This window comes from Elephas maximus, chromosome 20, assembly GCF_024166365.1.
Source record: "Elephas maximus indicus isolate mEleMax1 chromosome 20, mEleMax1 primary haplotype, whole genome shotgun sequence".
NCBI classification, from domain to species: Eukaryota; Metazoa; Chordata; class Mammalia; order Proboscidea; family Elephantidae; genus Elephas; species Elephas maximus.
This window is the reverse complement of record NC_064838.1, coordinates 10,784,031-10,804,045: the sequence shown is the minus strand read 5'-3', so window position 1 is coordinate 10,804,045 and position 20,015 is coordinate 10,784,031. Positions and strand designations below refer to the sequence as shown.

Genomic DNA, 20,015 nt, shown 5'->3' with positions numbered 1-20,015 from the left:
TAGCTGTACACTCAGAGTGTGAGCCAATGACTTTAAATAGTACTATATGATTTATAAGCATGTTATACATTTTGATGTTGAGTAATCTTATGAATATAAGTGTCTTAGTCATCTAGTGCTGCTGTAACAGAAATACAAGTGGGTGGCTTCAACAAAGAGAAGTTTATTCTCTCACAGTCCAGTAGGCTAAAAGTCCGAATTCAGGGTGCCGGCTCCAGGGGTAGGTTCTATCTGTCAGCTCTGCAGAAAGGTCCTTGTCATCAGTCTTCCCTTGATCTAGGAGCATCTCAGCAGAGGAACCTCAGGTCCAAAGGACATGTTCTGCTCCCGGCACTGCTTTCTTGGTGGTGTCTCTCTGCTCACTTCTCTCTTTTATATCTCAAGAGATTGGCTTAAGACACTACTGATCTCGTAGACCTCATCAATATAATTGCCACTAATCCATCTTATTGCATCATAGTGATAGGATTTACAACATACAGGGAAATCACATCAGAAGATAAAATGGTAGAGAATCATACACTCATACAAGGGAATCATGATGTAACCAAGTTGACAGACAATTCAATCCATGACGATAAGTTCTAAGACATTTTGCTAATTAATAGAAAAGATGATACACTTTATGTGGTCAAAGTATAGCATAAAGACTAATACCAAAATGACTCTGTTTTTAAAACATTGAAAATTGAATTTAAGTAGATGACCTACATTGAAATATCTAATATAGTTTCTCTTATATCCTTCTGATTTAGGAAATTGAAAAACGGACCTTGAAAAATGCTGGGTTTACAATGACAAATGTCATAATTCAATATTTATTCTATGGGACCATTATATTTGGGATCTGGACAGCTCTGTTATTTATTTGTTTTCGCAATAATTATGGGAATGACCAGCAGAAGAAAATTCAGGAGCCTGAATCAATTTGGTCGCTTGAAACAAATGTGCATCAGCAAGATAACAATGGCTCAGAGCAAATACCAAAGCCCCACGTAAGAGCTGAGAGCCCTGAAGAAACTGAATATGAAGAACAGAAACCATCTTTTACATTCCGTAAGTATTTTTGTTTTCTTTGTTAGCTATTTTGAGGGGGAAATACAGCACAAATTTAATGTACTGGAGTTGTAAAAATAGTATGGTGAGACATCTGACCTCCTCTAGCTTCACAAGGGGGGAAGGAGAATCAAAATCCACAGCCTAAGCCTGATTCCTATGAGGCAGAGGCCAGACACACCTCCACCCTCCAACTGTTTTACCAATTCTTACATCATCTGTCCCTCCCACAGCACTCTCTACTTCTCTGCTGCGTTCAATAATTCATTGCAGTGGCTGCATAGAACTCACAAATTATACTTAAAACTATGGGGTTTATTAGGGAAGTTAATGGGTTACAATTCAGTATCAGGATATACTCAGGATATAGTCCTTCCATCAGAACAGCCTCTTCTCAACTGTGCCCGTGGGTAAGTCTCTCTGGCCCTCATCCTCTCAGCCTCTCGGCCCCTCTGCCAGGCCTCCACCCTGTTAGAGCAAGTGTCACTTAGCTCTTCAGCTCCACCAGTAAATGCCTGGAGGCACCCCACTCCACCAGTGTCTCCCGCCCGCACGTACTCGGCTCTCTTGCGTCGTGGGTCAGCACACCTGCTGCAGCCTCCTTACTCTGGGGGCCGAGAAGCCCACGGAGCCATCTCGCGCAGTCTCCTGGTTCTGCTGCTGCTGCTTCTCTACCGCTGCTTCTTGCCATCTTGTATTGTCTCTGGTATTACAGTTCTCTCTCTGTCTCCTGGGTCTATTTTCTTCTTGATGAAAGTCAGGTCCTGTCTGCCTCTAGGATGGCTCATTTTAAGCTGGCAGGATGGCAAAACTGACCAATCCCCTAGTTAGGCTTCCATACCTCTTATTTGCATGGTCCCACCCCACAAGAGTGTCATAGACCTTATTTACATTGTTAGCAAGCTATCTAATCCCCTTGGTGAGCCACAAGCACCTCATTTACATAGCCCCACCCAGTCATTTGGTGGGAGTTACAAAGACTATGGCTAGAAGGGCCATATTAAGTAATTCACTGCACCACAGAAATGTAAAAGAATATCCTCTCTGACAGGGGTCACAATAAAGGGTCCCAGACACAGTGGGAGAAAGATGTGGAACAAAATTCAAATTCACAAAAGAAAGGCCAGATTTACTGGTCTGACAGAGACTGGAGGAACCCTTGAGACTATGGCCACTGGACACCCTGCTAACTCAGAACCAAAGCCACTGCTGGACTCCACCTTTTGGCCAAAGATTAGATAGGCCTATAAAACAAAACAATAGCATGCAAGGAATGTGCTTCTTATTTCAACCAAGTATATGAGACCAAATGGGCAACACCTGTCCAAAAGCAAAGACAAGAAAGAAGAGAGGGACAGGAAAACCGGACAAATGGACACAGGAAACCTGGGGTGTAAAGAGAAAGGGAGAGAGTGCTGGCACATTTTGGAGATTGCAACCAAAGACATAAAACAATCTGTGTATAAATTTTTGAGTGAGAAACTAATTTGTGGAGTAAAATTTCACTTAAAGCACAATAAAATTAAAAAGAAAAGAAAACAAAAGAATACCCTTATTAGAGCAGTTTAATAATTCAATTATGAAATATTTAAAATATACATAATATATATGTGCACAAAACAATAAAAAGGTACACATGTACTCACCAAACAAATCTGACAGTTTTTAACGTAGTTTGCTCTATATTTTTTTTTATTGCTCTATTCATATCAGATAGCTTTTTTTTTTTTTTAAAGAAATTACTTATAGCAAAAAACTCACCCCTACTCCTTCCCCCTCCTTCTAACCCCAGAGGGAGTCACCACCCAGAATTGGTTGGCCACCTTCTCCCAACCAGAAGATCTAGCTAAGATAATTGATGAAGGTGGCTACACTGAACAACAAATTTTCAGTGTAGATGCAACAGCCTTGCACTGGAAGAAGATACCATCTAGGACTTTCATAGCTAGAGAGGAGAAGTCAATGCCTGGCATCAAAGCTTCAAAGGACAGGCTGACTGCCTTGTTAGGGACTAATGTAGCTGGTGACTTTAAGTTGAAGCCAATGCTCATTTACCATTCTGAAAATCCTAGGGCCCTTAAGAACAATGCTATGTCTACTCTGTCTGTGCTCTGTAAATGGAAGAACAAAGCCTGGATAACAGCACATCTGTTTACAACATGGTTTACTGAATATTTTAAGCCCATTGTTGAGGACTGCTGCTCAGAAAAAAAGACTGCTTTCAAAATATTACTGCTCAGTGACAGTGCACCTGGTCACCCAAGAGCTCTGATGGAGATGTACAAGGAGATTATAATGTTTTCATGCCTGCTGACACAACATCCATTCTGCATCCCATGGATCAAGGAGTAACTTTGAATTTCAAGTCTTATTATTTAAGAAATACATTTTGTAAAGTATAGCTACCGTAGATAGTGATTCCTCTGATGGATCTGGGTACAGTAAATTGAAAACCTTCTGGCAAAGATTCTAGATACCGTTCTAGATACCATTAAGAACATTCATGATTCATGGGAGGAGGTCAAAATACCAACATTAACCGGCGTTTGGAAAAAGTTGGTTACTACCCACATGGATGACTTTGAGGGGTTCAAGACTTGAGTGGAGGAGGTAACTACAGATGTGGTGGAAACAGCAAGAGAACTAGAATTAGAAGTGGAGCCTGAAGATGTGACTGAATTGCTGCACTCTCATGATAAATCTCATGATAAAACGCGTGAGGAGTTGCTTCTTACGGATGAGCAAAGAAAGTGGTTTCTTGAAATGGAATCTACTCCTGATGAAGATGTTGTGAACGTTGTTGAAATGACAACAAAGAATTTAGAATATTTCATAAACTTAGTTGATAAAGCAGTGGCAGGGTTTGAGAGAATTGACTCCAGTTTTGAAAGAAGTTCTACTATGGGTAAAATGTTATCAAACAGCATCCCATGCTACAGGGAAATCTTTTCTGAAAGGAAGAGTTAATCAATGAGGCAAACTTCACTGTTGCCTTATATTAAGAAATTGTCACAGCCGCCTGTCCTCAGCAGCCACCACCCTGACCAGTCAGTAGCAATCAACATTGAGGCAAGACCCTCCATGAGCAAGAAAAGTGAAGGCTCAAATGATGGTTAGCATTTTTTTAGCAGTAAAGTATTTTTTTAATTAAGATATGTTATATGTGTTTTTAGACACGATGTTATTGCACTTTTATATGCACTAGAAAACCAAAAAATTCATGTGACTCACTTTATTGTGATACTCACTTTATTGCTGTGGTCTGGAATCGAACTCACAATGTCTCCAAGCTATACACCTACTCTTCACTATCTCATTATCCAACATTTTGCATTTAAGACAATAGTAAAAAATCTACTATCCAACTATTTTGCACGTTAATAACGTATGCCTGGCAGTAACAAATGCTGAGGTGCAAGGCGAGAGTAATGCTGGCTGTGATGGTTAAGGTTATGTGTCAACCTAGCTGGGTCATGATTCTCAGTGGTTTAACGGTTATGTAATGATGTAATTTAGCAGTTATGTAATGATGTGATTTCGCAGTTCCGTAATGTTGCAATTTGGCAGTTTGGTAATGATGTAATTTGGCAGTTATGTAATGATGTAGTCCTTGTCTTTGGAACCTAACCTTGTAGATAAGTGAGGAGTGGATGTGTGTGTGTGTGGATGTGTATGTGTGTGTGTGTGTGTGTCTTCAACATATATAAGAAAAATTCCTTCCTCTCTGCCTTCCTAGAGCTCATCTGAAAGAGGAAAATGCTCAATATTTTGGTGTATACCAATTTGTCCCTGTGATTCTTACATGAAATTTACTTTTCATTTTAACAATGCATTATGGTAATCTTTTTAGCTATACGCTTGCCAATCTACCTGATTCTTTAGCAGTTGTATAGTATGAATGAATCAGATTTTATTTAACCATTTCCAGTTGTATGAATGAATCAGATTTTATGTAACCATTTCCAGTTGATGGACATTTAAGTTGATTCCAACTTCTTTACACTTACAAACTGATGCTGTGAAGTTCCTGATAGTTCATGCACATTAAAAAAAAATACACACACATATATATATTTAAAAGTACATATAATGCTAATTTTATGTAGACTGCACACTTTTTTTATTGCATTTTAGGTGAAAATTTATAGACCAAATTAGTTTTTCATTAAACAATACACGAATTGTTTTGTGACATTGGTTATCAACCTCATGACATGTCAGCACTCACACCTTCTCAACCTTGGGTTCCCCATTTCCGTTCATCCAGCCTTCTTGTCCCCTCCTGCCTTCTCATCCTCGCCCCTGGGCTGGTGTGCCCATTTAGACTCATATACATGGTTGAGCTATGTGTGTTAGTTTCTTTTATAGGCCTGTCTATAATCTTTGGCTGAAGGTTGAACCTTAGGAGTGACTTCAGTATTGAGTTAAAACAGTGTCCAGGGGCCATGCTCTCAGGATTTCTCCAGTCTCTGTCAGACCAGTAAGCCTGGGGTTTGTGTGTGTGTGTGTGTGAGTTTGAATTTTGTTCTATATTTTTCTCCAGCTCTGTCCAAGACTCTCTATTGTAATCCCTGTCAGAGCAGTTGGTGGTGGCAGCCAGGCACCATCTAGTTGTGCTGGATTCAGTCTGGTGGAGGCTGTCGTAGTTGTGGTCCATTATTCCTATGAACTAATCTTCCCCTTGTGTTTGTGGTTTTCTTCACTTTCCCTTGCTCCAGACAGGGTGGAACCAGTAGATATATCTTAGATGGCCTCTCACAAGCTTTTAAGACCTCTGACACTACTCACCAAAGTAGAATGCAGAACATTTTCTTTATAAACTATGTTATGCCAGTTGAGCTAGATATCCCCCAAGACCACAGTCTCAAGGCCTCAGCCCAGTAACTCGGTCCTGGAGGGAGTTTGAATGTACTATGAATTTTCTGATTTTGCCATGGTCAAGTTGTACTGACTTCCCCAGGACTGTGTACTGTCTTACCCTTCACCAAAATTACACTTATCTATTGTCTAGTTAGTGTTTTTCCCTCCCCAACCCTCCCTTCCTTAAAACCAAAACCAAACTCGTTGCCATCGAGCCGATTCTGACTCATAGCGACCGTATAGGACAGAGTATATCTGCCCTATAGAGTTTCCAAAGAGCACCTGGTGAATTTGAACTGCTGACCTTTTGGTTAGTAGACGTAGCTCTTAACCACTACACCACGAGAGTTTCCCTCCTTCTTTTCCCTACTAACCGTCAAAGATTATATCTTCCTGTATGTAAACCTTTTCATGAGTTTTTATAACAGTAGTCTCATATAGTATCTGTCCTTCTGTGATTAAGTTATTTCACTCAGCATAATGCCTTTCAAATTCATCCATGTTGTAGGAAGTTTCACAGATTCATTATTGCCCTTTATCATTGCATAGTATTTCACTGTATGTATATACCATAGTTTATCAATTCTTCTCTTGATGAGCACATAGGTTGTTTCCATCTTTTTGCTATTCTGAATAATGCTGCAATGAACAAAGGTGTGCATATGTCCATTGGTGTGACATCTCTTATTTCCCTAGGATATATTCCTAGGAGTGGGATTGCTGAATCGTATGGTATTTCTATGTCTAGCTTTTTAAGGAAGCACCATTCTCCAGAAAGGGTGTACCATTTTGCATTCCCACCAGCAGTGCATAAGAGTACCAATCTCCCCGCAGCCTCTCCCATATTTGTTAGTTTCTGTTTTTTTGTTTGTTTGTTTTTTAGTGCTACCTAAGTCAGGATGGAATGGTATCTCATCGTAATTTTTATTTGCATTTCTTTAATGGCTAATGATCACAAGCATTCCCTCATGTATCTGTTAGTCACCTGAATGTCTTCTTTGGTGAAGTGTCTGTTCCTATCCTTTGCCCATTTTTTAGTTGGATTATTTGTCTTTTTGTTGTAGAGGTGTTGGACTTCCCTACAGCTTTTAGAGATTAGACCTTTGCCAAATATGTCAAAGTTAAAAATTTTTTCCCATTGTGTAGGTTCTCTTTTGATGAGCATAAATGTTCAGATTTTAGAAGATCCCAGTGGTCTAGCTTATCTTCTGGTGTTTGCGCATTGTTCGTTATGGTTTATATCCTGTTCATGCCCTGTATTAGGGCCTCTACCAATGACCTTATTTTTTATTCCATGATCTTTAGAGTTTTTGGTTTTATATTTAGGTCTTTGATCCATTTTGAGTTAGTTTTTGTGTATGGTGTGAAGTATGGGTCCTGTTTCATTTTTTTACAGGTGGATGTCCAGTTTTGCCAGCAACATTTGTTGAAAAGACTCTCTTTTCCCCGTTTGATGGACTTTGGACCTTTATCAAAAATCAGGTGCCTGTAGCTGGATGAATTTACATCTGGGCTCTTGATTCTGTCCCACTGGTCAATGTGTCTGTTGTTGTACCAGTACCAGGCTGTTTTGACTACCGTAGCTGTATAGTAGGTTCTGAAGTCAGGCAGCGAGAGGCTACCTACTTTGTTCTTCTTCTTCAGTAATGCTTTACTTACCTGGGGCCTCTTTCCTTTCCATATAAAGTTAATGATTAGTTTTTTCCATCTCTTTAAAGAATGCTGTTGGTATTTGGATCGGGATTGCATTGTATTTGTAGATTGCTTTGGGTAGAATTGACATTTTCACAATGTTGGGTCTATCTATTCACAAGCATGGTATGTTTTTTCTATTTATGTAGTTCTCTCTTGGTTTCTTGTAGTAGTGTTTTGTAGTTTTCTTTGTATAGGTCTTTTATATCCCTGATTTGATTTATTCCTAAGTATTTTATTTTTTTAGGTGCTATTATTATTATAAATAGTATTGCTTTCCTGTTGGTTACAACTCATAACAGCCTATGTACAATAGAACAAAACACTGCATGGTCCTGTGCCATCCTCACGATCGTTCTTGTGCTTGAGCCCATTGTTACTGCCACTGTGTCAATCCATCTCATTAAGAGTCTTCCTTTTTTTGCTGACCTACTTTACCAAGCATGATGTCATTCTCAGGAACTGGTCCTTCCTGATAATATGTTCAAAATATGTGAGACAAAGTCTCACCATCCTTCCTTCTAATGAGCATTCTAGCAGTACTTCTTCCAAGACAGATTTGTTTGTTCTTCTGGCAGTGCATGGTATAGTCAATATTCTTCACCAACACCATAATTCAAAGGCATCAATTCTTCTTCGGTCTTCCTTATTCATTGTCCAACTTTCGCATGCTTATGTGGAGATTGAAAACACCATGGCTTGGGTCAGGCCCCCCTTAGTCCTTGAAGTGGTATCTTTTCTTTTTAACACTTTAATGAGGTCTTTTACAGCAGATTTGCCTGATACAACGCATCGTTTGATTTCCTGACTGCTGCTTCAATGGGCATTGATTGTGGATCCAAGTAAAATGAAATCCTTTACAACTTCAATATTTTCTCCTTTTATCATGATGTTGCTTATTGGTCCTGTTGTGAAGATTTTAGTTTTCTTTATGTTGAGGTGTAATCCATACTGAATGCTGTAGTCTTTGATCTTCATCAGTAAGTGCTTCAAGTTCTCTTCACTTTCAGCAAGCAAGGTTGTGTCATCTGCATATGGCAGTTGATGAATCTTCCACCAATCCTGATGCCACATTCCTCTTCATATAGTCCAGCTCCTTGAATTACTTTTTCAGCATACAGATTGAATAAGTATGGTAAAAGGGCACAACTGTGATGCACATCTTTCTTAACTTTAAGTGATGCATTATCCCCTTGTTCTGTTCGAATGAGTGTCTGTTGGTCTAAGTACAGGTTCCTCATGAGCATAATTAAGTGGTCTGGAATTTCCATTCTTTGCAACATTATCCGTAATTTGTTATGATCCACACAGTCAAATGCCTTTGCATAGTCAGTAAAGCACAGGTAAACATCTTTCTGGTATTCTGTTCTTTCAGCCATGATCCATCTGGCATCCACAATGGTATCCCTTGTTCCATGTCCTCTTCTGAATCCAGCTTCAATTTCTGGCAGTTCACTGTTATTTTTGAATGATCCTCAGGAACATTTTACTTGCATGTGATATTAATGATATCATTCAATAATTTCTGCATTCTGTTGAATCACCTTTCTTTGGAAAGGGTACAAATATGGATCTCTTCCATTCGATTGGTGAGGTACTGTCTTCCAAATTTCTTGGCATAGACAAGTGAGCGCATCCAGCACTGCATCTGTTTGTTGAAACGTCTCAGTTGGTATTCCGTCAGTTCCCAGAGCCTTGTTTTTTGCCAATGCCTTCAGAGCAGCTTGGACTTCTTCCTTCAGTAGCGTCAATTCTTGATCATATGCTACCTTCTGAAATGGCTGAACGTCAACCAATCTTTTTGGTATAGGGACTCTGCATGTTTATTGGTGTATAGGAATCCAAATGATTTTTGTATGTTTGTCTTGTATCCTGCTACTCTGTTGAATCTTTCTATTAGTTCCAGTAGTTTTCTTGTGGAGTCTTTTGGGTTCTCTATAGTATCATATCATCAGCTAATAGGGATAGTTTTACTTTTTCCTTACCAATTTAATAATAAAAAATTTAGGTCACTTTTACTTCTTTTTCTCCCCTTATTGCTCTAGCTAGGACTTCCAGCACAGTGTTAAATAGGAGTAGTGATAAAGGGCATCTTGTTCCTGTCTTCGGGGGAATGCACACATTTTTTTAATAGAATATACTAAATTGCTCTCCCTGTGTCACCAATAATGAGGAAGTATGCTGGTGTCCTTGACCCTTGCCAAGTCTGGGTGTTGTCAGTCTTTAAAATCTTTTCCACCATAATGGGTGATAAAAACAATGGTGTCTCCTATTTTAATTTGCAATCTGGGCATATTTAGAAAGGAGGACAGGGACCTTGGTTCTGGTTCCTGATGCATCCCACAGCCAGGGCAGTGCCTGGCACCTAGCAGGTTGTGACTAAAGGAGCTGCTACTCACCGAGGGACTGGACTGGAGCTTGTGTCCTTTCTCCCACATAGTGCAGCTATGACTCTTTCTGCTCAGATTGATATCTCTGACATGAACTGTTTTACTTTTTTGTCACCACCTATAACTTTATCAGTTGTACACAAACCACTTGAACTTGTTGTAGTCATTGTTAAAAAAGTCATTGTTAGCTGCCATCAAATGGGCCCCCAACTCATGTTGACCCCATGCGCAACAGACCATTGTGATCCATAGGGTTTTCATTGGCTGACTTTCAGAGTTAGGTCACCAGCCATTTCTTTCCAGTCCATCTTTGACTGGGCGCTCCGCTGAAGCTTGCTCAGCATCATAGCAACACAAGCCTCCACAGACAGATGGGCCATGGCTTCACTTGAGGTGCATCGGCTGAGAATCAAACCTGGTCTTCTCAATGGAAGGCAAGAATTCTACCACTGAACTCCAATGGGTTGAACTAGGTTATTATTGTTTTTAAGTTTCTCCTAACATTGTACATTTTAGAGTTCTTGTCCTCTGTTTCATATGTCTAAGTCTTCATACTCCACCTAATTTATAATTCTTTAAAAGGTAGAGCTCATACATTATTTATTTTTTAATTCCTCATCACTTATTTTATAACTCACCCAACCCTGGGTTAAGCACTTGACTACTAACTGAAAAGGTTGGTGGTTAGGATCCACCCAAAAGCAACTTGGAAGAAAGGCCTGACAATCTACTCCTGATGGGTCACAGCCATTGAAAACCCTGAAACACACAGGGTTGCCATGAGGCACAATGTGTATTTTGTTTTTGTATTTTCATCACTAAGCATAGTTATCAAAGACAATAATTGAATTAAAATCATTAAATAGTCAATAAGCTATATTTATTAAGGTAGAAAGGGTATATTTTAGAAAGATTTTTCAATAATAAAACTGAAAACTAATAGAGTTCTCTAATCCTCAAGCATAAAGTTTAACTAAGAAGAATTCTCTCAGTCTTTTGAGTAATCCATCCAAGTTTTACTATATTTTGCTTTGAGTAGAGATTCAGGAATTGGATGAGCAGTTGCACGAAATGCCATTTAAAACCACTTCTGGTCCTAAAATTCTAAGGTTAAGAGGAGGCCAGCTCCTTTCCTCCTTGCCTCTGGGGATCCACCTGGCAAGGGAGGTCCTCCTCTTTTTCTAGCACTTTAGAGGATAAACTCTGCTTTGCTTCCCTTTTCATACTTGACAGCTTGGTTATGTAAGTAAATAGTTGAACATTGATTTCTTTTTCTTTTCTTCCCTGATTTACCAAATTTGATTCCCTTCCAGGCAATACATGGTTCCAACTAAACATGAGTAAAATAATTTTCAAGAGAATGTAAAATAGAATGAACAAAGATTAATGTCTCATGATGTCATTTTGCTATGTCATTTTAAAAAGCAAATGGAAAACCGATCTTTTGAATAAAAGAGTTTGGAATTTGGAGGCCAGAATATATCTTCCAAAAAAATTATCAGCAAGTTGTCAGAACCAAAGAAACTGTTTTCAGGCCAAAAGTGTGCATTAAAAATAGATGTAAACAAAAACAGAAAGTCTTGGTTTCTGAGTCTTTGTCTCAGGAAATAACTGAGATTATAAATCCATATAAGTGCCTCCTCTCAGGTCTGAGGGCCCTTACATTCTCCTTTCCATCCTCCTTAGTGAGTTCAGTGTCTTCCTGTGCTGGCTTCTTGCCCTTCTCTCTTTGGCCTCTACGCCCAGCTCCACCTCAGGCATCACACCTCCCTCACCTCTGAGGTAGCCTTCTGGGCTTACTGCTCTACCTTCAGGCTTGTTCCCATCAAATTCCTGCTCTGTGCTGACCCATAGAGAATGGACCTGTACTGCAAATTTGACCATGTCTCTTTCTGGTACACAGTCCTCCTGGGAGTCCCTTTGGCCTACAGGAGTCTAATGTAGGCTTTCTGGGATCCATTCCAGAATGGCTCTCTCGCTCGGCCCCAAGGGATCTGGCTTCAGCTTTACCTCCCTCCGCTCCTTCACTGCATCAGCTTATGGCTGGGAGCGCGCGGCATGTTTTTCCTTGTCCTTTCTGCACCTTTGCTCTTGCTGTTTGTTTCTTCTGTCCAGCAGCATTCCCTTATTTGTCTAGATGACTGTCACTCAGCTGAAACCTCCACTCCTCCAACCACCCCATGAGACAGGTCTAGGGGCCCTCACATGTACCCCTGCAGCACACTGCGCACACCTATATCAACATGGGTTCCACGCCGCATTGATGTTATCTACAGATGTGTCCCTTTCTCCTACTTTATCAAAAGTTACAGAGGGCAGAATATATCTTAGTCATCTTTGCACCCCAGAGCCAAGGACAGTGCTTATTTATAACAGCCACTCAACAAATAATTGCAGATCTGAGTAGTTTGGGGAACAGATATCTATTTCTCCTATTCCTGAGGCTTTGATCTTACCTTTTTGGGTTGGCTTGGAGCCCTTGTGGCACAGTAGTTAAGAGCTCAGCTGCTAACCATGAGGTCGGCAGTTCTAATCCCCCAGCTGCTCTTTGGAAACTCTATGGGACAGTTCTACTCTGTCCTGTAGGGTCACTATAAGTTGAAATCTACTTGACAGCAACAGGTTTGGTTTATTATTATTATTATTATTATTTTGGTTTATGATTGCCAACACTCTTATTACTCCAACTATCACAGCTCACTTTGGCTCTTACAAGGCACCTCTAGGTGGACTTGAACCTCCAACCTTTTGGTTAGCAGTCAAGCCTATCAACTGTTTGCACCACCCAGGGATTCCCTTAGCCTCCCTACTTTTAAAATATAGTTGTCTTTGTTGTTGTTTTGAGTATTTCTCTATAACATTGAACACTACATCAGATGATGTTATAATTTTTGCTTCAACCATCAAATACGATTTAAGAAAGTCACGAGAAGGGTGTTGTTATCATCAGGTTAGCTCCTACTCATGGCGACCTTATATATAACAGAACAGAGCACTGCCTGGTCCAGCGCCATGCTCATGATCACTGGTATGTTTGAGTCCATTGCTGCAGCTATTGTGTACTGCCTTCCAACCTAAGGGGCTCATCTTCCAGCACTATTTCAGACAATGTTCCATGTACAAAGGATACCTCCATTGCCACCGAGTCAATTCCAACTCATAGCGATCCTATAGGACAGAGTAGAGCTGCCCATAGGACTTCCGAGGCGATAAATCTTAATGGAAGCAAATTGCTACATCTTTCTCAAGTGGAGTGGCTGGTGGGTTCAAACAGCCGACTTTTTGATTAGCATCCAAGTGCTTCACCGCTACGCCACCAGGACTCCAATAACAAAAATAGTCTATTGTATTTATCCTTATTCTTTTTTTCTGGATTTCCAAGCCTTCTTCTCTTATCAATTTCTTTTTTTCAGACAACTTTCTTTTGCTGTTCTTTAAGGGTAGATTTTCTAGTCACAAGTACTCTTAGTTTTCCTTCATCTGAAAGTCTTTATTTTTCTCCTTATTCCTGAAAGATTTTTTTGCTGGATGTAGAATTTGTGATTGACAGTTCTTGAAATGTTCTTGAAACATTGAAAATGTTGAGCTGCCTCCTTCTCACCTCCATGATTTCAGATGAGAAATCCATTGTCATTCAAATGGAAGTTCCCCCATATCGAAGGTGTCATTTCTTTCTGGTTACCTTCAAGAGTTTGTTTTTTTTTTTTTTGTCTTTTGTTTTCAGAAGTTTAATTACAATGTGTCTTTATGTGAATTTCTTTAGTTTATCTGATTTGAGGGTTTGCACAGCCTCTTCAATCTGTAGATTTCCATCTTTCACCAAATTTAGGAAGTTTTCAACCATTTTTTTAGTACTTTTTCATTTCCACTCTCTCTCCTCTCCTTCTGGGACTTTGACAATACAAATTGTTGTTATTCCACAAGTCCCTGAGACTCTGTTTATTATTTTTTCAGTCCATTTCCTCTCTGTCATTTCAATTGGGTAAATTCTGTTGATCTGTCCTCAAGTTCATTAATCTTATCCTCTCATTTCCACTCTACTATTGAGCTCATCCAGCAAGTTTTTAAATTATTAATTTTTTTTTCTGTTGTTGTTGTCGTGGTTCTATAAGTTCCATTTTATGTGCCTATATAATTGTCATGGACTGAAATATGTCCCCCCAAAATATCTGTCAAATTGGCTATGCCATGATTCCCAGTATCACGTGCTTGTTCACCATTTTGTCATCTGATGTGATTTTCCTATCCTACCTCTTAATAGGAAACCCTGGTGGCATACTGGTTAAGAGCTACGGCTCCTAACCAAAACGTCGAGTTGAAATCCACCAGGTGCTCCTTGGAAACTTATGGGACAGTTCTACTACTGTCCTCTAGGGTGGCTATGAGTTGGAATCAACTCAACAGCAATGGGTTTTGGTTTTTCGTTTTATGATGTTAATGAGACAGAATTAGAGGCAGTTATGTTAATAAGGCAGGGCTCAATCTCAAGATTAGGTTGTGTCTTAAATCAATCTCTTTTGAGATATAAAAGACAGAAGTGAGCAGAGAGACATAGGGATCTCATACCACCAAGGAAGTAGTGCCAGGAGCAGAGCAAGTCCTTTGGATTCAGGGTTCCTGTGGGGGGAAGCTCCTAGATCAGGGGAAGATTGATGACAAGGGCCTTCCTTTAGAGCCAACGGAAAGCCTTCCCCTGGAGCCAGCACCCTGATTCCAGACTTCTAGCCTCCTAGACTGCGAGAGACTAAATTTCTCTTTGTTAAAGCCATCTACTTGTGGTATTTCTATTACAGCAGCACTAGATAACTCAGATAATTTCAACATCTGATTCGTTTTAGTGGTAGTGTCTGTCATGGATTGAATTATGTCTCCCAAAAACATTTCTCAACTTGGCTGGGCCATGATTACCAGTATTGTGTGATTGCCCACCGTTTTGTCACCTGATGTGATTTTCCTATGTGTTATAAATCCTACCTCTATGATGTTAAAGAGGCAGGATTAGATGCAGCTATGTTAATGAGGCAGGACTCAATCTACAAGATTAGGTTGTGTTTTAAATTAATCTCTTTTGAGATATAAGAGCAAAGCTAGCAGAGAGACATGGGGACCTCATACCACCAAGAAAGCACTGCCGAGAGCAGAGCTCGTCCCTTGGACTAGAGGTTTCTGGGCTGAGAAGCTCCTAGGCAAGGGGAAGATTGAGACAAGGACCTTCCTTCAGAACCAAAGGCGAGAGAAAGCTTTCCCCTGGAGCTGGTGCCCTGAATTCAGACTGTGAGAGAATAAACTTCTGTTAAAGCCATCCACTTGCAGTATTTCTGTTAAAGCAGCCCTAGATGGCTAAGGCAGTGTCTGTGGATTGTCTTTTTTCATTCAGTTTGAGATTTTCCTGGTTTTTGGTGTAAGTGGCTTTTTATTGTATCCTGGATGTTTTGGATATTATGAGACTCTGGGTGCTATTCAAGTTTCTTTTTTTATCAGGCTGTCCCCCTGTGACAGAGTAGCATAAGGGCCAGGTGTGTGTATATTTTCAGCTTCCTGCTGGGCCCCACTGGCACCAGCCTGGCAACCATGGTGCAGTTACACTATTCCTCATTGCGGACAGGTGAAATGGAAGTTCAGCTCCTCCTTTGGCCCACTAAGACCTTCCCAGTGAAACGGGGCACCAGCTAGTTGTCTCTGAGTTTGGCTCCCTGCTGGCCCTACTGATACCGGGGAGAGAAGGAATGAAGCACAGTATTGACCATCCCTCCTCACAATACCTGGTTCTCTCTCGTTGATGCCAGGTGGAGATGGAGGCTCAGCTTCCACTAGATCCTGCTTCAGGCTGCCTCCTTCAGTCTCGTTGCCGATGGGTGGATATCCCTACTGGACCCTGCTGACACCAGGGGTAGAGGGAAAGTAGAGTACTGACCAGCCCCATATCATACCACCTTGTTAATCTTGTCGTTGGTGGGTGTGGTTGGAGGCTCAGCACACCATTGACACTATCTGACACTACCTTGGTGGGAGAATCAAGGTATAGCCTGCTTCTGCCAGGTGGGGGATGGAATATTAGGTTCCTGCTCTGCCCCACTGACACCACTAAGTGGGGAAATTGGAGCCTCACACATCTGCTTCCTTGAATTAAAAGGGGTACAGTGAAAGAACTGCAGGGGGCAGCGTGCTTTCTCCATCGGTGTACGGCTGGAATAGAGCAGATGTTACTTAAAGGTTTTCTGTTGTGTGCCGCAGAGTGGATTCCGACTCATAGTGACCATATCTGACAGTGGAACTGCCTCATAGGGTTTCCTTGGCTGTAATCTTTACTGGAGCAGACATCCAGGTCTTTTCTCCTACGGTCACTAGTGGATTTGAACCAATGAGTTATCAGCAGCCAAGCAATTAACCACCGCACCATCAGGGTTCCTTTTTCTGTTTTTAGGCCACCCTTTTCCCAGTCCCTTTGCTAAGGAGAATTAGTTGCCATCGAGTCAGGATTCAGGTGGATTCTAACTCTGTGACTCAATTATTCTTATTATTTTATTTATGTATTTTGCTAGGGAGAACAGGCTTTTCCTGGAGATTTTATCAGTGCCTGTTGGAGGCTTCTACATGCCTTGTCTGGGGTTTAGAGGCAACAAAGAAACCCGGGGAACTCGACACTGTGTCATTGCTCAGTTCCATCTTTCAGAGACTTCCAGTGCTGGCTTGTTGTGTTATATCCAGGATTGTTTGGCTGTAAGAAGGAGAACCTGGGAGAAAGGCTATAAGCTCCCTTTATAGCCTCTATATCAGTTTTGGAAAACACAACTTGGGCATTAAAAAAGAAAGTTTATTCTTTAGAAGACAAATTACAGTAAATAACCACTAAAAAAAAAATCATTACATTATACAAATTCCTTCTAACTTTTCAGAAGTTGCTCTTAAAATCTTCTGTTATTGTTTCTTGTGGCAGTATGTATTGATAGTCCTAACAGTTTTTCCTTAAGTGTTTTGTTGCAGTATTACTTAATGGATACAAGCTTATTACTGCGACATCTTTGTTGTAATTACACCTCATCAGTATACAGTGACTTTCTGTAATGCTCCTCCCAGTGAATTCTATGCTTATTAAGTGGTATTTTGATTCCTGTATTCTTTGGCCACTCTTTTCACTTTTAGCCATTTTAGTTCAACTTGTTTATCTTTTAAGATCACATTTTAATTTTGTTCCCACCCAAGAGTTTCTAATCTTTGACTGGGGAATTTCCTCCGACTTGATTTATTGTTGCGACTGATTTGCTGGATTTTTCTATGTTGTCTTGTTTTAGTCCCTCTAATGGAAATTTGGGAGAGGGGTTTCAGCTCTCCTTCTCCCTCCTTCTTTCCCTGGAGAGAATGAAAGAAGAGCTAGCTGTTCATATTTAGTTCCAAGAAAATAACTCAGATTCATTATAAAAGGAGTGAATTCAGCGAGTAGCTATACTTATTGTCCTGTATCAATGTGATGGTGGTAAGCCTTTGCAACTCTAATTACTTTTTTTTGCAGGTGAGAATGTTTTCTATTCGGACCCAGAACTTGCTCATGGACTTTTGCAATATGGATTCAATATCATTATCAGCAGAAGCTTGGGCAAGGAGAGAGAGGTGCCAGACACCAGGAATAAAATGTAAGTTCCTCCTACTGACTGTATAAGTCATTACCTGCCAGATTTTAATTTTAGCATATCGGAATTGTAGTGCCAGAGATTCCTGTTTTTAGGATTTGAAATCAGATGGTCTCAGGACCCTACTTGAAGATTGTAGAGCTTAGGGTGTAGACAGTATCTTTCCCATTGGCACAGAATGCGTTCTAGAGGTTCTAAGAATCGAGTCACCCACAAGATCTTTTTTAAATCATCAGGAAGGACTTTTCACCAGGAACACTTCAGATAAAAAAATATATATATATATTTTATTTTTTTTATACCTACCTCTTATTTTCTTTAAAGTTTGCCGTTTTTCATCGTCCCTTCTGTTGTTTTGTGTTAATGTCTTTTTAACATTTTCTGATGATTTTCCAGCCAAAGAGGTTGATAATCGAAGCAAACCTGTGCCTTCAAGTGGATTCCGGCTTATAGCGACCCTATAGGACAGGGTAGAACAGCCCCATAGAGTTTCCAAGGAGTGCCTGGTGGATTGGAACTGCCGACCTTTTTGGTTAGCAGCGGTAACACTTAACCAATATGCCACCAGGGTTTCCGAAGAGGTTGTTAAAAAAAAAAAAAAAAATCCTTTACCATGGAGTGGATTCTGACTCATAGCAACCCTATAATAAACAAAACCAAACCCAACCCCTTGCTGCAGAGTCGATTCGGACTCAGCAACCCTGTAAGACAGAGTAGAACTGCCCCATACGGTTTTCAAGGAGCACTTGGTGGATTGGAACTGCCAAACTTTTGGTTACCAGCCCTCTTAACCACTACCCTACCAGGGTTTCCAACCCTGTAATAACAAATAAAAACATAGTGTCGTCGAGTGGATTCCGACTCATAGCGACCCTATAGGACAGAGTAGAACTGACCCATAGAGTCTCCAAGGAAGTTTAGGAAAATAGGCAGCTTCCAGTAATACAGTGACAAAGAGCAGGTACCAGGAAACAAAAGAAAGTGGGCCCATGGTGCCTTGGCAGAGTGAAACACAAATATTTGAAACCACACATATAAGAATCAAAAAAGCTCCTAGATAGTTAAATATCACTTATCTTATGGCTCACTCAAGAGATGTAGTGTTTGCACATAATGACACAATCTCTCTAGCTCACAAAAAAGAAAAAAAAATTAAATTTATACAAACCACAGAACACAGTATGAAGTTAATTACAGGACAATTTTTTTCTTAATCGAAAGTTTAACTACCACAAAGGAAGGCTGATAATTTCAAATGCCTAGAAGTTATGGCTTTCTCTCCATGACACCATTTTTTTCCTTTAAACCTCATCTTCTAAAATAACGTAGTTCCCTTTATTCCCTCCTCCGATCACATGATCATTTGTTAAGAAAAGCAGAAAATGTACAGGGACTACAGAGTGAGGCAAACTGGGCAGTTTTAGTATTCAAAATATTAACTTATGCTATGGGGAATTTAATTCTGTGCAAAGTACATTTCAACTGCTAGGAAATTGAGTCCAAGCAGATTTTAAGACATTACTGTAGTTATTGAGCTTTACATGATTATTTTCAAAGCTAAAGAAATACTTGATATGGATCTTTTAAAGAGTAGAAATACTTGATACGGATCTTTTAAAGAGTAGATTCTATTAATACTGGTCTTTTAATTTAGTTTTTATTTCTCAACTTTTCAATTTTGAATTATTTTCTGGCTTACTAAATTGCTGCAAAAGCATTTCAAATAATTCTTGTATAGCCTTTACCTGGATGACCTAAATGTTAACACCATACATACCCACTGTCTTAGTTATCTAGTACAGCTATAACAGAAATACCACAAGTGGATGGCTTTAACAAAGATAAATTTGTTTTCTCGAAGTCTAGTAGGTTACAAGTCCAAATTCGGGCGTCGGCTCCAGGGGAAGGCTTTCTTTGTCTGTCATCTCTGGAGGGAGGTCTTTCTCATCAGTCTTCCCCTGGACCAGGAGCTTTTCTGCCCAGGAACCACAGGTCTAAAAGATGTGCTGTGCTCCTGGTGCTTTTTTCTTGGTGGTATGAGACCCTCATCTCTCTGCTTGCTTTACTTTCCTTTCATCTCCTGATAGATAAAAGGTGGCGCAGGCTATGCCCCAAGGCAACTCCCTTTACCTTGGATCAGGGAGGTGACCTGAGCAAGGGTGGTGTTACAATCCCACCCTAATCCTCTCAACATAAAATTATAATCACAAAATGGAGGACAACCAAGTGGGATTCATACTGGGTATGCAGCAATGGTTCAACATTAGAAAAACAATGTAATCTACCACATTTTACCACATAAATAAAATAAAAGGCAAGAGCCACAGGATATTATCAGTTGATGCATAAAAGGCATTTGACAATGTTCGACACCCATTCATGATAAAAA

The 20,015-nt window shown here is 40.1% G+C and overlaps 1 protein-coding gene across 1 annotated transcript in view; it reads left to right on the top strand.

Annotated features, from left to right (window-relative positions):
- The first annotated feature begins 794 nt into the window (after positions 1-794).
- The window catches only part of GALNTL5 (polypeptide N-acetylgalactosaminyltransferase like 5), a 79,494-nt gene continuing 60,273 nt past the window's right edge, over positions 795-20,015 (top strand). The window contains exons 1-4 of the mRNA XM_049861972.1: positions 795-1,008; positions 2,851-2,853; positions 3,035-3,075; positions 17,514-17,629. Of these exons, the coding sequence (XP_049717929.1) occupies positions 795-1,008; positions 2,851-2,853; positions 3,035-3,075; positions 17,514-17,629 (374 nt within the window). The remainder of the gene's footprint in view (positions 1,009-2,850; positions 2,854-3,034; positions 3,076-17,513; positions 17,630-20,015) is intronic.